This window comes from Candida albicans, chromosome 1 (genome assembly GCF_000182965.3).
Source record: "Candida albicans SC5314 chromosome 1, complete sequence".
Taxonomy (NCBI): domain Eukaryota; kingdom Fungi; phylum Ascomycota; class Pichiomycetes; order Serinales; family Debaryomycetaceae; genus Candida; species Candida albicans.
In genome coordinates this window covers 1,464,232-1,479,596 of record NC_032089.1, presented here as the reverse complement: position 1 = coordinate 1,479,596, position 15,365 = coordinate 1,464,232, and the positions used below count along the sequence as shown (strand labels likewise).

The window sequence follows — 15,365 nt, the reverse complement described above, 5'->3', positions numbered from 1 at the left end:
TACTATATATTAACAACGTACTTACATGACGAACATTGACCATTAAACCCACAGAATATCGGCTCTCTTGATTTTGATTCTATCTTTATTTATTAATTTATTTATTTACGTAAATTTTTTTTTTGGTCATTTGATTTTAAACTCTTACTCTTAGTACATAGCCTCTGCCATAGTAATGAGACGCTTAAGTCCTGTATGCCAATTTCCAATTTCGTCACTGTGCTCAGTAGCAATTTGAAGGTTTACAGCAGTAGCATTTGCAAAATCTTTGGATTCCAAACTAGTAGCAACCTTCAAAAGTAACTCAATAACGCCATTTGAGATTTCTTCATTGTTCAAATGATCAAACAAAATATTGAGTCTTTGTTCCATATCGGTACCATGTTTAGCGTACTTCTCTGGTATGTTCGGCTTTATAGCCTCAAGCACATTGGTCAAAGAATTGTAAATTGGCAACGAGTTTTCCGGAATATGGGTTCTATCCCCCTTTGGATGTTTTGATTGGACTGGCAACTCTGGCTCTCTTGCTGGCGGTTGCTCAATTTTAGCAGCTGCAGGGGTTGACACAGCACGACCAACTGGAGGTGGTGGAGGAGGAACTCCATTGAAGGCAGGTTGTACAGGCATTGACATGCTTGATCCAAAAGGTTGTGGTGGTGGAGGAGCAGCCGAGCCTAATTTAGGTGCTGGTGGTGGTGGAGCAATACCAGCATGAGAAACTGATGTGCTTGGAGGAACTGCGTATGGATTCTTTGGTGGCGCATATGAAGGAGTTGAAGGTCCATTATTTGCCAAATGATGAGCTGGAGGTGTGGCGTACGAAATCTTAGGTGGTAATTGCTCTGTGACACTTGGTGCATAAGGGTTCTTAGCCAAACGAGGAGATGAATTCAATGTTGGAGACGCAAATCCTGATGATGGAGGTTGCAGAGCATCCGAGGTAACTGCAGGTGCATACTTATTCGAGACAGGAGTGGGTTTTGGTGAAGCTGGAACGGTTGAAGAAGTTGGAACCGTTGTTCTCGAGGTAGAACGACTGATACTTTTAGGCGGAGGTGGAAGAACATTCGTTGCTGAGAATGTTTTCTTAGGATAACCAGCAGATGAAACTGATCCAACACTTCCTGGTTGACTTGGAGCAGATGGTGGTTGTCCAGGAGACCCAAAAGCTGGAGCAGAAACAGGCGTAGGAGTAGATACCGGAGGAGTGGCAGCAGCAGCAGCTCTACGTGGAGCAGCCGTCTTGGCCTTAAATGTGTCTGGTAAATCATTCCAGCCTTCAGTCTCATGCTTGTAACTTGCTTTTGGTGGAGGTGGAGGTACACCACTGGTAGTACCACTTAAACTAGATGGAGTAGCAACTGGAGATGCTGGTTTATAAATATTGTTGCTTGGAGCATATGGATTAGTACGGGCATATGGATTTGTCTTTGGTGCTGCACCAGCGTATGTTGGTTGGGCGTAGCCATAGCGATTAGGTTGCTGTTGCTGTTGTTGTTGCTGTTGCTGTTGCACTAATGGTGGTTGAGGAGCTTGAACAGGAGGAGCTTGAACAGGAGGAGCATAAGCTGGAGCTGGGACAGCATTAATTGATGCTCTAGTTTGACCGCTTGAAGAAGCAGGCTTGGCAATTTTTGCATTAGCAGATGACTTAACAGCAGAAGCAGGTTCAACAGCTTTGGAGGTTGCCTTTAATATTCTTTCCTTTTCAGTTCCAGAAAACTCGCTTGGCAACAACTGTAAAAACTTATTAGCCAAGTCAAAGTCTCCACTACCAGCAACCAAGTTAACAAATTCTAAAATTGCTTTAGCAAGTGGTTCAACCATTGGTCCAGAGAATTCACCGGTTGACTTTGTGATATATCTGTAGGTTGCTACTTTTTCAACAAAGTTGGTCAAGGCTTGAAGACGGGCATCTGAAGGAGAAGTGATTTCTTCAGATTTCAAACTCAATAATTCAGACTCATAATCAGGCAATTCTTGCAACCAGAGATTTGAAATTTTATCCAAAGCCCCACCTGCCAAATAACAAACAACAGCATCATTTCTTTTGCCATCTTTGGCTTTCAAGATACGATCACCCAACTCTGACATTTTGCTGTTATATTCAGACGAGTCAGTTGTAAATGAGCTAATACCAACAGCAACTTCTTTCCAATTCTCAACGTTGGCATGGGCAACAAGGTCAGTAACATTCTTGGTAGAGGCATTGTAAATGACACGAGAAAGATTATTCTCCTTGTTCTTTTTAAAATACGCATTCTTCACTTGTTGTTTAACATCATCTGAGCCATCCAAAGCCAAAACTAAAGCTTCCACAAGCTTCTTTTGCTCCAAACACGATGAAACAGCTTCCTCAGTCTTGTTACGCAAAATCAAATTGATCAACTTTTTACTGTCCTCGTTTTCATTATTTGTGAAAATCTTGAAATTTCCTTCAGGTACAAAAACTTCTTCTTTTTTGGCTGTTTCTCCATTACCCAAATGTTCAAAGAAATCATCTTCCCCATTTTCTTTTTTGGTTTCTGGAGAAGTTGCTTCTTTTTCATCATTATTTGCATCTTCGAACAACGACTCTTTACCTGTTTCAGATAGACGCTTCAAAACCTCCCAATCAGATTTGTTATTTTCATTAACGGTCTCTCCTTCTAACTTATCTTGAATGAGAGAAGAGTAGTTGTCATTTTTCAAATCTTTAAACAATTTTTCGGTTTTTTCTTGTCCCTTGGCAACAAATTTGTCAACCTTGACAGTGGATTTACCACTGGAGTCAGTATTGATTATCACCAATTTTGAACCAAATCCAAATGAAACGTTGCTTGGATTTTTAAGCCAATTAGGTGCTTGTTTGACTTCAAATACCGGCTGCTGGGTCTCAGTAGTTGATAATTCACTCCAAAATTCATTGTCGTCAGTTGAGGCGACTTTAGTGGACACAGAAGGTGAGGTGTCTTGAATGGTTTGAACAACAACTTTACCATCAAATGATGCAGTGGCAAAAATATCAGGAGCAGCTGGGGCAAACTTGGTTTCAAATGCCCAATTTGCTGTAGTTGGATACTCTCCTAACTTGATACCTTCAATAGGATTCCACAAGAAAGTCGAATTATCCTTACCACTTGAAAGTAACAAAGTTGGATCTTGCTTACACCAATCTAAGGATAAAACCCCCTTTTTATGACCTTCCAAGATCTTTTCTGGAGCATTGGAATTTCTCAAATCCCACGTCAATATAAGGGGACAGGAATCGTTATCACTTGCAGTAATCAATTTTGTGGACTGGGAAGGGTGCCAGGAAACGTATGAAAAGTTAGCTCTACCTCCAGCACCAGTGTAGGATAAATGCAAAACCTCTCTTTTCGTCTTTAAATCCCAAATAGAGGTGTAACCGCCATTTCCAGTACTAGCAAGAATATGACTAACTGAGTTGTTCCAAGAAACGGATGTGATTTCATCCATTGGTGTCATTGCTTGTCCTGGGGCAAATGGTTCACTGAAGGTTTTGGTATCCCAAATAAAAATTTGACCATTTGATCCACCAGTCACCAATACATGATTTTGAATTGGATTAAACTGCAAAGATTTAACAGCACCAGTGTGTTTATTGGATTTATGAACAGAAGCCTTAGCAAGGTCTTTTGTTTTAATTAAAACATCAGCATCCCAAAACTCAACTGTCCCGTTTTCAAAGGCACCAGCTAATAAGCCCTGGGGTCTGCCTTCAAACGGTTTTGACCAGGCCAATGCATAGAATCTATTATCAACTGTGGCGGAAAATATTGGTTCTGTCTTATTTGTTGGTGAGAATATATCCCATAACTCTAAAGTGGCGGATGAACTAAAGTTGATATCAACTGCACCTGCTACCGTACCGGCTGCTAATAAGGGTAAATTTTTCAGACTCCAAGCAAATGTTGAAGTACGTGCTATTTCACTAATCTTCACCATCTTTTATGAATATTTTTCTTTACTAATTTCAAAACAATACTTTAAAACAAAAGAATGGGGCAAAGAAAAAAAAAATAGTGATGCTTGATATAAAAGTGCAATTGACAGATAATATAAAAAGGAAGAATTGAATTAAATAACTATAAATCAAACAGTATTATGAACAATTTTCAAGCAATTAGTGAGAGTCGAAGGAAAAAAAAAAATTGTTGGTAGTTGTTATGAGAATTGATTTGACCAACACATCAAGAAAAAAAAAAACAAAAATGAATGTTAGTCGTGTTCAAAATCTCAACAGCAAGAAACAGAAAATCCAATTGTTGGTGTTTATGAAAAATTATGCGAAATTTGGAAAATAGTTGTAACAGGATACACACACACACACAACCCTTGCCCACGAAAAAAAAGTGAACCTGACACCAAGAGAAAGCAACCAGACAAACTACACTATACGACGACAGACGCGAAACAATAACATACTTTTAGAACTGCAAAATATTTCCAAAGACGTGCACCAAAGTCACAAAAATGAGAGACCATTAGTAGCAAATTGAATGTGTGGATATTATTATTTATATAGTTTTTTATTTTCTCCATTTTCAGCAGTATCTAAATTGAGTTTAATACACTTCAACTTAGATCTGGCATACTGAATTTTCATTAGTCCTCGGTTTCCCAATTTCTATATCTATTTCCATTTTGTTTTTATTTTCATTTTTTTATTTTCAATTTTTATCTTTCAGAACTAAGTTTGTCACAATATATCTATATATTTCATTAACTCATAATCTTTATACAATGCTGTCCTTAACTTCTGAGATGTTGAAAAACAGTCAACAACACAGACGTGTTACCAGACATCTACTCAATAACATAGCTAAACCATCTTTAAGAGCTTTCTTATACGCCTACCTTTATTTGGTTTTACCAAAAGCCATAGGTCAGATTTTGAGTGCCATTAGGAAAAACAAATACGACAAAATCATTCCTAGGGTGAAAAAAACCATGATAAATGCCTTGCATCCTCGAAAATTCCCAATGTTTGCTGCTAGTTTGGTGGCAGGAATAAATCTTTTGGAACCAATGTTTCTAAAATTGTTGAAGAGAAATAACAGGTTGGCAAAGAGCCCCACTTCAAGAGTATTTGTGTCCACACTATTAGCCGCGTTGATTTCTGCCATAGTGACATTTCCAACCTACCAAACCCATGTTCTTGGCTACGGAAGATATAACTCTTTGGACTTGACTTTGTTAGTAGCGACGAGAGCGTTAGATACCACCCTTTCTTCGTCCTTGTCTAAAATTACACCAAGCAGCTTATCAGATTACGGAGACGCACTCTTATTTATTGCAAGTTGCACCTGTATTATGTTTTGTTGGTTCTTTTATCCTGAAAAGTTACCACCTAGTTATCACAAATGGATCACATCGGCTGCTAACATGGATATCGAATTTTGGGAGATTTTGAGGTTAGTTCAACAGAAGAAACTTGTGTACGGAGAACATGGACCGTATGAGGATTACTTGGGTCCTTATTTTGAAAAGCATGGCAGGGATCCCAAACGTGGTAACACTGTTTTGACTCAACCAATAGAATGTGAAGCTGTCCATGCGTTTACAACAAAGAGTTGCGAACTTCACGCCTTGTGGAGGTTCTGGAGGGGATTCAAATTTGCCATTGGTGTTTATGCACCCTTGAACTTGTTGATGTTGATCTTCCCGCTGAAAGTCAAAATGTCGGCTCGTCTATTCCGTGCAATCAAGTCTTCAATCCGCTCCGCAAGTTTCTTAGGTGCATTTATTGGATTTTATTGGTACGCAGTATGCTTAGCAAGAACCAGATTACTACCAAAGTTGTTCCCTAAAATCCCAAGAGTAAGATTCGATGACACTATTTGTGCTGCCAGTGGTGCCTTCATGTGCGGCTTTTCATCTTTCATTGAAACCCCACAGAGACGTAAGGAATTGGCGTTGTTTGTTGCTCCTAGAGGACTTGGAACATTGGTTCCGCTGGAGCCAACAAAGAAAAACCTAGCCATTGAAAGTATTGTGTTTTCAATTGGGTTAGCTGTTTTGGTCGCTTATTCCAAGAATCGAGCTTCAAGTGTAAGAGGTATTTTTGGGAAAGGATTAAAACAGGTTTTTGTAATCTAATAGTAATCCATGGTAGTAAAAGAGTCGTAATACATATAACAAATCACTTTAGTTAATGTAAGTAGCGGCAAATTTCCGAAGTAGAAAAGCAGTAGGTGTTGTAACACACATCGGTATGTATGTACTTCTTTTATGCAGCCAGGTTTGTTGACACAATTTATTTTTTTTCCCCTTCCTACTACTTCACATCTATCTTCTCTTTTTTTTTTTTAAATGCGGTTTTTTTCTTCTTCCTATTTCCAAGTTTGTTTAAGTAGTACGACTACAAAGTACAAAATAGATTGAAAACCATTAGCACAAAAAGTGATATGATATGCTGGATAACGATTCGGAAGAAGATATAGAAAGCTTTGAGGTCGACTTTACAGTTCCTGCGAATGCGCCCACTCTGAGTTTAACTGATCGACATGACTTTATTGCAGGACTACTCCAATTGCCACCAGGAGACAATAATCTTACACAGCTAATATTTAAGACAATTGCTTCATTGTGTGATCCTTTTACCCAACCGGAAGAGTCTGCAGATTTTGTCCTAAGCGTTGATTGCATAGCAGATTTGGCTATAGCCGTTCTGTTCAAATCGTACATTGAAGAACAAAGTGCCGATGACATTCCAATCGAATCAATTAAATTTGATATTTCCACAATTTTATTCACAATTTTAAGTAAAATACATGTCCTACTAAATGCCGATGATGAGTTAGAATTAAGATATGTTAACAATGATGAAAACCATTATATGGCAAACTTGCACATTTGGACACCAAACGAAATCATTGCAAGCAATGACTATAATCTTAGACTACTTTATTCGATTACCTGTGTTGTGATTTCAGCCATGTACAAATTATTTATTCCTAAATCAGGTGATTACAACTTGACTACAAATCCTTACTTGCACTATTTTCTCAAACTATGGAAATGTCACACTAATATCATAATTCTTGGATTAGCAATAGACAGAAGAATTGAATTTCTCAATCTCGAAAATGGCGAGAATAAGGAAACACCGTATATAATTCAGCAAACTCTAAAGGGTTCAAGCTCAATACGGTGCGTTCTAGCCTGGATACTAAACAAGAATCCTTCGTCGGCGCCAGTATTAGACGATGATTTGTCTATACATTCAGAACTGTCGTCAGATATAAAAAATGAAACAGTTTTCAACTTCATACAGCCTTTAGCCAGAAGCAACAGCAATGGAGGAGCAATACTGCTAGATATGAGGTTGGTTTCGATCGCCTTGTTGATGCTATATTCGGGAACATCGTTCACAGCGGGGGCTCATCAAGTCAACGAGAAACCTTCAATTAATCAAGAGCACGCCAGTAGAAGACTAAATCAATCCACAAAAATATCAGAGGTGGGTGACATACTAATTGACTTGGAATATGCTGACAGATTTGATGAAGATATCAAGTACATGCTTGAATGTGAATTGTATGACGATGCAGAAGACGACAAATATAATGAAGCTAACAGCAAGAAACTATTCAAAGCTGAGTTAAGGAGGGGGGCAAAAGGTGAAGATGTCTCTATAATACCATCTGAGATTACAGAAAGTCTTATTGTACCTGAACTTGAGTTTGACGATTTGGGACGAGATTGGCGAGATATTACTCGAGGAGGAAATAATGAATTTAATGATCTGTTCTTAGCTAAGCTTAAAGAATTTGAAGCATTACCAAACAAGAGTGATTCGGATGACTTTTTTGCGTTATGGGACGAATTGTACCAGGCACTTGAATTTTTAAGTACAAATTCTATTGAAGGAAATTCTCAGGCCGAATGTAAAATTGGACAAGTGATAATCAACACGATAGCAAAGTCTATTCTAGACAACAAAGAAAAGAGAGATTCATCAATAACGCCGATGAAAATTTATCAATTTTGGACGTCTCTGGCTAGCATGGAAGCAATCAGGATAACACAAGAAGATAACAATAAGATGATTGCACCTATCTTCAGCGTTACAAAATTTGAGTTGTTTTTCCATAATAACCCACTGCTTGCGAGAGCAGCAATGGACGAAATGTTAATGTGTGAAGGTCATAGAAAGTTGCTCATTTGGTTTTTGACCCATATAATGAATCTATCGATTTCATTAGTGGACTACGTTTATGAATTGGTAAGCGGCCTTCGTGGCACTAAAGATATAACTTTTCCTTACAAGTTTTCCAGAAAGGGAGGAAAAGTACACCTAAGCGAAATTGAACAGCTGATGGTTTTGCATGAGTTCTTGGGCAACAGTGCTGATTATTTGTCAGCAACCGATGGGATCGATGTACACGATGGCTATCGAGTCTTCCTAGCAGAATCAATTGCAAAGAAGCTTTTGTCTGTACTATGTCTTATGATCAACCATTTAATTCAGATGGGTATTATAGATTTGTCTGGAAACAAGTCCGATCATCTCCATGATTATACAAATGAGTTGCAAGTGTTGCTTATAAATTGGATTGGCAAAGTTCCAGAGGCAAGGAGATTATTTTTCAAGATTAAAAATGGCAATACTGAAAATAAAAAGGCAACTAACAGTTTTGATACGACAGTTTCAAAAGAGGATGAAATAAACTTGTTTGAAAAATATGAAAAAGCTACAACTGAAGAAATCAGCACGGACTTAGCTAAAAATTTAAAAAATAAAAGGATCATCGAGTCGTTTGCAAAAAGAATTGAATGTCATCTAGAAGCTGTGTTAAGCCAAAGCGGAGAAGCACCAAAGTTGGAAGAAATAAATGACGACTTCAGATATTTCCTAACCAACTTTAACACGTTATGTAAAGTCGACTATCTTGCAGAAACTCTTTTTGGGAAATTTGAACCAGTTATCTCATCAGGGTCGATATCGAAGTTGGATGCAACTACAGAAATTGACGAGGGCTTTGACGCAGAGTTTAATACAGAATTCCTAAATGGAGAAGGTAGATTTGAAAAAAAAGAAACAGCAAAGCCACAGAATGGTTCTAAAAAGAAATCAAAAAAGAAGAAAAAATCCAAAAAGAAGTAGACCCCATTTTTAAATGGTTTTATATGTGTATAAATATGTAATATAGCTTGACTCTTTTCTGACTCTAACTTTTTTTTTTTTGACTTCTATAGTGTTGCTTATCCGCAACTCATTGTAGTGCCCCGGAAGCCAATGTTGATTAGCATTTAAATTGCTCAGTTTTTTTTTTCCCGTGAACTTTGTTATATAATTGTGTTTCGTTCCTTGACAATGTTCGCCAACAAATTGAGTTCCCAATCGTTTAGATCAGTAATCATGTCAGCCAAAAGATTCAATTCTACAATTACCCCTGTATGTGAAGTAAAGAAGGGTCCTGAACCATAACTTTGTATAAATCACAAGGCAATTAATACTAACACCAAGAAACAGGTTAGAACCTCACAGGCACCACCACCTGCTGCCTCTTACTCACAAGCAATTAAAGTCAACGGTACGTAATTATTTGTTTAAGGAAGAATTCAATTGGCTTACAAGGCTTGTCAAATTGATCAAGATTACTAACAATTTCACTGTGTTTAGGCTTTATTTATGTTTCAGGTCAAATTCCTTACACTCCAGACAACAAGCCATTACCAGCCTCAGCTACTATTGCTGATTATGCCGAGCAAGCCATTCAGAACGTTTCTAACATTTTAGAAGCATCCAATTCCTCGTTGAACCACATTGTTAAGGCTAACATCTTCTTGACAGATATGGGAGCACAATTTGGAGAATTTAACAAAGTTTATGCTAAATACTTTAGTGAACACAAACCAGCCAGATCATGTGTTGCTGTCAAGGAATTGCCATTAGGGGTTCCTTTGGAAATAGAAGTTGTTGCTATTGAAAAGGATGACACCAAATTATAAGTAGTTAGGATATTTTTAAACTAGAACACATAAATATAAGCAGTTGAAGGTTCACGTGATACTTTTGGGTAGTGTAAAAAGGCTAGCTTTACAGGTGGTAGCAACTTGAGTGAACATAATACCAGCTAGTTCTTTTTACTTCATTAATTCACATTTAGGGCTATAGCCCTAACATATTTTTTTCAATTTATATGCACACCATTTTTTGTGTGAATGTATGGCATCGGTACAGGCTTTTTTTTTTCTCACTCTTTTTCCATAGTGCGAGCCTACATCCTAACGAAAGAATCTCACATATTGAAAATTTGAATTTTTTGGTTTTTTGCTTTCTTGATAGCATATACAACAACACATATCAACAATGGCTCAACGTGTCACCTACAGAAGAAGAAATCCATGTATGTTTTGAATCATATTGTTTAATAGAGGGCAGATTTGAATCACCTGTTGTTTGAAAAGGGGATAATACAGTGTTTGAAGGAAGTAATTAAAAATCATAAAATGTACCTTGTGAAAACAAAGAAAAGTGGATTTATCAAGAACTATGAACATAAATTCAAGCAGAAAGATTATTGAAATACCTACGAATGTACTAGTGTCGCAATGAAAAGTAGAATGTTCTAGCATAATGTCCAACAAAATGAGAGATTAGAATATCAATCGACAAATACAAAAAGACCAGACATCATGGGATGTTTCAATCATTTAGACAAACAGAGAGTTTATTATGACAGAGAAAACTGTATTATTGTCTTGATAACAACATTGGTGAACATGTTTGAAATGACCCAGCACCTATAACATAAAATAGCATTATACTAACAAAATTTTTCTTTTTAGACAACACCAGATCCAACAAAATCAAGGTTGTTAAAACCCCAGGTGGTAAATTAGTTGCTCAACACGTCAAGAAGGCTGCTTCTAGAGTTAAATGTGGTGACTGTGGTTCCGCTTTAGCTGGTATCTCCACTTTGAGACCAAGACAATACGCTCAAGTTTCCAAAACCCACAAGACCGTCCAAAGAGCTTACGGTGGTTCTAGATGTGCTAACTGTGTCAAGGAAAGAATCGTTAGAGCTTTCTTAATTGAAGAACAAAAAATTGTCAAGAGAGTTTTGAAAGAACAACAAGACAAAGAAAAGAAAGCTGCCAAGAAAACTGGTAAAAAATAAACGTATATAAAGAGCATGTTTTAAGTGTATAATATTAATAATTATATCAGGTTAAAAATAAAAAACAGGAACCAAAGTACAGTTCTTGTAGCATTGTAGAGGTATATGGTTGACTTTTTTTTTCTTACTATCTTTTTTTGTATGATTGATTGGTGTTGCAAAAAAAGTGCACACAACAATAAACAAATAGAAAGGTAAAGTGTTAATTTTATTTACAACCAAGGAGTTGACTTATCAATGTCGCAACTTGTTTCAAACTATGAAAATTCAATAAGCAGTTTTATTAGTATGTTATATTTAAAAGTAGTCACGTTGATTAGTTTGCAGTTACTAACATAGTCAGTAGAGAGTGCCAAAGAAATCCACGAAATTCTCGTGTCACTAACAGCACTTGAAAACGACCAAGCACTTAAATTGAATACAATTCTAGATGTTGTTTTACCACTAGTTGCCACAATTTATCGAAATATGGAGAGCTCATTGGAAATTATTCAAATACCAACGAGCTTGCAGGAGTCCTTAGAGTTTAGTGGGACAGAATTGTGGAATTCTACTAGTTCATTTGCATCCCATTTGGACGCCATTTACAAGGTGAAATTATACTCCATTTTGTTGCTAATTGTGTATGAAACTTTGAATCCAAATGTAGATAGATGTCTTACCAATATTTCCTGTCTATTGAATTTGTATTCTAGTGCCATTACCAATGCCATTAATGATGTTTCTGATAAATGCAATATATACTTGGAACCAATGATAGGAAAATTAATGGGAATTAACAAGGATATGCCGTTGAAGGATCAAAAGCGGCAACTACTAAATGAGTACTACCACAAGCTGACTATTCTCAATTTGAACTATGCAGCTATAAATAACAATTTTGTGCTTGCAAGAAACTATGAAAGCAAATTGAGCTCCTACAAAAACTTGTCAGACCCCTTCTTTCTTGGAGAATGCAGCAGAGTGCTTTATAATCATTGTTTGCAGTTATATGAACACAGTGATTTTGAAAATGCAAAATTTTTGATTTTGATTGCCATTAAGCATTTAGAAAGTAACACAATGGATTCACTGTTCTTTCAAGAAAAGTATTTCAATTGTTATGTCTTACTAATTAAAACTTATAAATCAATTGGCACTCCAGAAACCCAACGCAACATCAAAAAAGCATTCAGCCATATGCAACATCAGTTTCCGAATAAATTTGAAATGTATTGTCTATATTTTGAAATATGCGATGATGCAGAAGAAGTGGAAACAGAAGACGTGTTAATGCGTTTAGTAACTTCTGTTGATACTGCTGCATATTTTGAAAAAACAGTCGACTTGCTAAAACTAAATGTAAACAAATGCTTTCGAGGGGTCAACAAATGCATAGATTATTTGCTTGCACATATTAATTCTAACCCTTCTTTTAGTGATACTTTGATAACTACCAAATTCGTAGTCAACGTTTTGTTGAACACCAGCAAAGATTCTGAAGAAACCCTAAAAGAGCTACAGCTGTTCTTGCAATTTGCAGAAAAATCGCTACAAAAACAATTATCAGGAACTACAAAAACGAGTATTGTTGCAATTATATGGTCACAGGGAATAAAGTTTTATAAACAAGCTGAGTATATCGAAAGCTTAGAATGGTTAAAGATAGCTTTATCACGACTTTTCTATACCGATTACAAGGAGAATCAAGACAGAGGGAAAGTTTTGAGGGTCATCCAGAACAATTACTTTCTGCTTGGAGAATACAATCAAGTTATTTCCACAGCTTCGCAAATGGATCCTGAAGATAAAAATGCACCGCTTACCCAGTTTAATTTGTTCAGAGCCAACTTAATGTTAGGAAATGAAAAATTGGCACTAGAATGTATTGACAAAATTCTCAGTAATGATGATTCACTAACTGTTTTAACTATCGCTGTTTGTATACTTGAAAGTAAAGGTAAACTACCCCTCGAGGCTATCAGGTCAATTTTCTTAAAATTAGTTGAGCATATATGTGAGATGGAATTGACAAAAGAAAGCATATCTAAACTTGAATCTCATAATGTTGTTTTACCAATCTGCTGTCGGTGTGCTGTTGTGATGTACCTTACTGAACTTGAAAACAGTGGGAATTTGAGTGAAAGTACTTTACATTCTTTGAAAGAATTGCTTGAAAATAGTTGTGCAATTGCTAAAAAAATAGCACCAACACAAATTCACATATTTACAATTGATGACTTGGAGTGGCTCGCTAGCAAGTCATACAATATAGCCATGTCTTGTCAAAATGGAGAGTTGAATTCCTTTGTTGGTCTATTCTACAAAATTTGTATTGCGTTTATTGATTTGATTTCTCCAGATATTGAAGCAGAAAGAGGAGAACAGTTAATACTCTGGAAAGTAAGAGCCACTATTTTTGGTATTTTAAACACTTGTTTGGATTGCTCCCTAGGAGCGAGTGAGTGGATTGCAATCAGAGAAAAATGTCTTGAGTTAAAAGGCGTTGTTTATAAGCAAAACGATACTGATTCTAATTGGAAAGAATGCTTGCAACAAATAATCGTGATTCACTTCCAAGCGGAGTTGTCACTGGGGTCCAGTCAAAGCTTGCATGATATCGTTCTTGAATGTAAAGGCTTTAAACCAGCAGTTTGCAATGACATGTATGATTTATTTATCCAATTAATCACAGATTCTGAAATACAGATTTCTAATCAAAAGAGAAAACAATTGATAGGTCTGGTAATCAGTCAAGCAATCAAAAACATAGAGCCCTCTCAAGTTAAAAACATAATTACTTGGATGAGGTTGCTCATGGAAGTTTCAGGGCATAATTTTAGTTCCGAGGAAGAAGTTTTGATGTTACAACTGTATAAATTGATCAAAGCAAATAGAAACGAGATAACTATTCCAACTTTCGAGATGGAATGGCTTGCAACAAAATCATGGAATCATGGAATCTATTTGTTGATGTATGTATTTTGCATTTATTAGAAGAAAAAAAAGGAGAATTTATTAACATTAATGTTTGCTTGTCTGTTAATCATCAATTTAGAGATCAAGAGGATCAAAAAACTGGTATCAAGTGGTGTAGCTTTGGTATATTGTTTTCAAAATTCATTCATGAAAGGCTTTTGCAACAGGTGAGTTTCATAAACCTTCTATAACAGAACTCAGAGATGAGAGAGCTTGAGAATTAACAATTACTAACTATTAGTCTAGTTTTATCGATTGTGGGATGATTTAGTACAGGATTTAAGAATTTCTAATAAATTACTTGAATCAGAAATAAGTAAATATGAATAATTTAATTGCAGATTTCCATTTTTATAATGATAATCAGTAATTCTCATTCGGTTATCGCATTCCATTTGCAACTTTGTTATAACCCCTTCTAAACTGGATTTGTAATTTTTTTTTTTTGACATCTCTTATAATCTGGGTTAGTTATGATGACGACATTGGATTTTATCAAGCTTGATTATTTTGAATTTCAGTAGCTCGCTGTCCATGAATTTTTATAAGGGTGAGTTGTTTGTTTATAATATTTTATCCTGGTTTTTAAAGGTGGATTGATTACCGGATTTGCATCCGATATCTTATCTCACAGCAACGCAATTTTTCCTTCCTGAAATTTTGAAGCTAAAAATAAGCCTGCAACACCTGAATCCTGAAAAATGAAAATAAAAATTACTCATATATGTAAATGTTTTGATATCATGACGACTTATATATATATAGCTCGTTTTCCCAGTAATTTTATTTTTCAACTAAAAACTATTTCAATCGTTGTAGTCAATTAATTTTTATCATCAAATTTCAATAAACTAGTTTACAAATTTACAATGGAAAGTGCTAGATTATCCAATTATTTAGAGGCAGCATACATCCCACCACAAAAGCCTACCATAAAGCAAGAGGTTCCTTCGTATCATCCATGCTTAATTGTTCAAGATAAGCAAACTGACGTAACAAAATTGAAACCTTGCGGTTGTGCCGATAGTTATTGTGTGAAAAATGCACCAAAATGGATTCCTAGAGCTAAATAGAGTACATTTATACATGTTTTCCCGATTTTGGTACTTTATATTTGCTGTCGTGGTTTTGGTTTTGGTTTTGGTTTTGTGCTTACATATATAGATAGATATAATTATACAGTTTTTCTTGGTTATTTAATTCTTGTGATATAGTGATAATGGGATTTTATTAATATACTTTATAAAGCTATGTTATGTGATAGAAAAAAAACAC

The 15,365-nt window shown here is 36.0% G+C and overlaps 7 protein-coding genes across 7 annotated transcripts; 6 read left to right on the top strand and 1 right to left on the bottom strand. All coding sequences in view use genetic code 12, as the record gives it.

Annotated features, from left to right (window-relative positions):
- Positions 1-150: 150 nt before the first annotated feature.
- On the bottom strand, positions 151-3,948 carry PGA63 (Pga63p; the record flags this gene model as incomplete). Its single annotated transcript, XM_713714.2, has 1 exon — positions 151-3,948. The coding sequence occupies one exon, from the start codon at positions 3,946-3,948 to the stop codon at positions 151-153; it is 3,798 nt and encodes a 1,265-aa protein (XP_718807.2).
- Positions 3,949-4,746: 798 nt separating this feature from the next.
- Positions 4,747-6,102, top strand: CAALFM_C106920CA (uncharacterized protein; the record flags this gene model as incomplete). The annotated part of the gene is made up of 1 exon (XM_713715.2): positions 4,747-6,102. The coding sequence occupies one exon, from the start codon at positions 4,747-4,749 to the stop codon at positions 6,100-6,102; it is 1,356 nt and encodes a 451-aa protein (XP_718808.2).
- A 313-nt stretch (positions 6,103-6,415) lies between these two features.
- CAALFM_C106910CA (CCR4-NOT core subunit) lies at positions 6,416-9,112 on the top strand (the record flags this gene model as incomplete). Its single annotated transcript, XM_713716.2, has 1 exon — positions 6,416-9,112. One exon carries the CDS (start codon positions 6,416-6,418, stop codon positions 9,110-9,112), a length of 2,697 nt encoding a protein of 898 aa, XP_718809.2.
- A 210-nt stretch (positions 9,113-9,322) lies between these two features.
- Positions 9,323-9,960, top strand: MMD1 (isoleucine biosynthesis protein; the record flags this gene model as incomplete). Its single annotated transcript, XM_019475121.1, has 3 exons — positions 9,323-9,403; positions 9,482-9,542; positions 9,632-9,960. 3 exons carry the CDS (start codon positions 9,323-9,325, stop codon positions 9,958-9,960), a joined length of 471 nt encoding a protein of 156 aa, XP_019330666.1.
- Positions 9,961-10,321: 361 nt separating this feature from the next.
- Positions 10,322-11,132, top strand: CAALFM_C106890CA (60S ribosomal protein eL34; the record flags this gene model as incomplete). The annotated part of the gene is made up of 2 exons (XM_019475120.1): positions 10,322-10,358; positions 10,801-11,132. 2 exons carry the CDS (start codon positions 10,322-10,324, stop codon positions 11,130-11,132), a joined length of 369 nt encoding a protein of 122 aa, XP_019330665.1.
- Positions 11,133-11,369: 237 nt separating this feature from the next.
- On the top strand, positions 11,370-14,420 carry SPO22 (Spo22p; the record flags this gene model as incomplete). The annotated part of the gene is made up of 4 exons (XM_019475119.1): positions 11,370-11,418; positions 11,479-14,086; positions 14,170-14,257; positions 14,337-14,420. The coding sequence occupies 4 exons, from the start codon at positions 11,370-11,372 to the stop codon at positions 14,418-14,420; spliced, it is 2,829 nt and encodes a 942-aa protein (XP_019330664.1).
- A 539-nt stretch (positions 14,421-14,959) lies between these two features.
- On the top strand, positions 14,960-15,163 carry CAALFM_C106870CA (uncharacterized protein; the record flags this gene model as incomplete). The annotated part of the gene is made up of 1 exon (XM_019475118.1): positions 14,960-15,163. The coding sequence occupies one exon, from the start codon at positions 14,960-14,962 to the stop codon at positions 15,161-15,163; it is 204 nt and encodes a 67-aa protein (XP_019330663.1).
- Between the last annotated feature and the right edge of the window lie 202 nt (positions 15,164-15,365).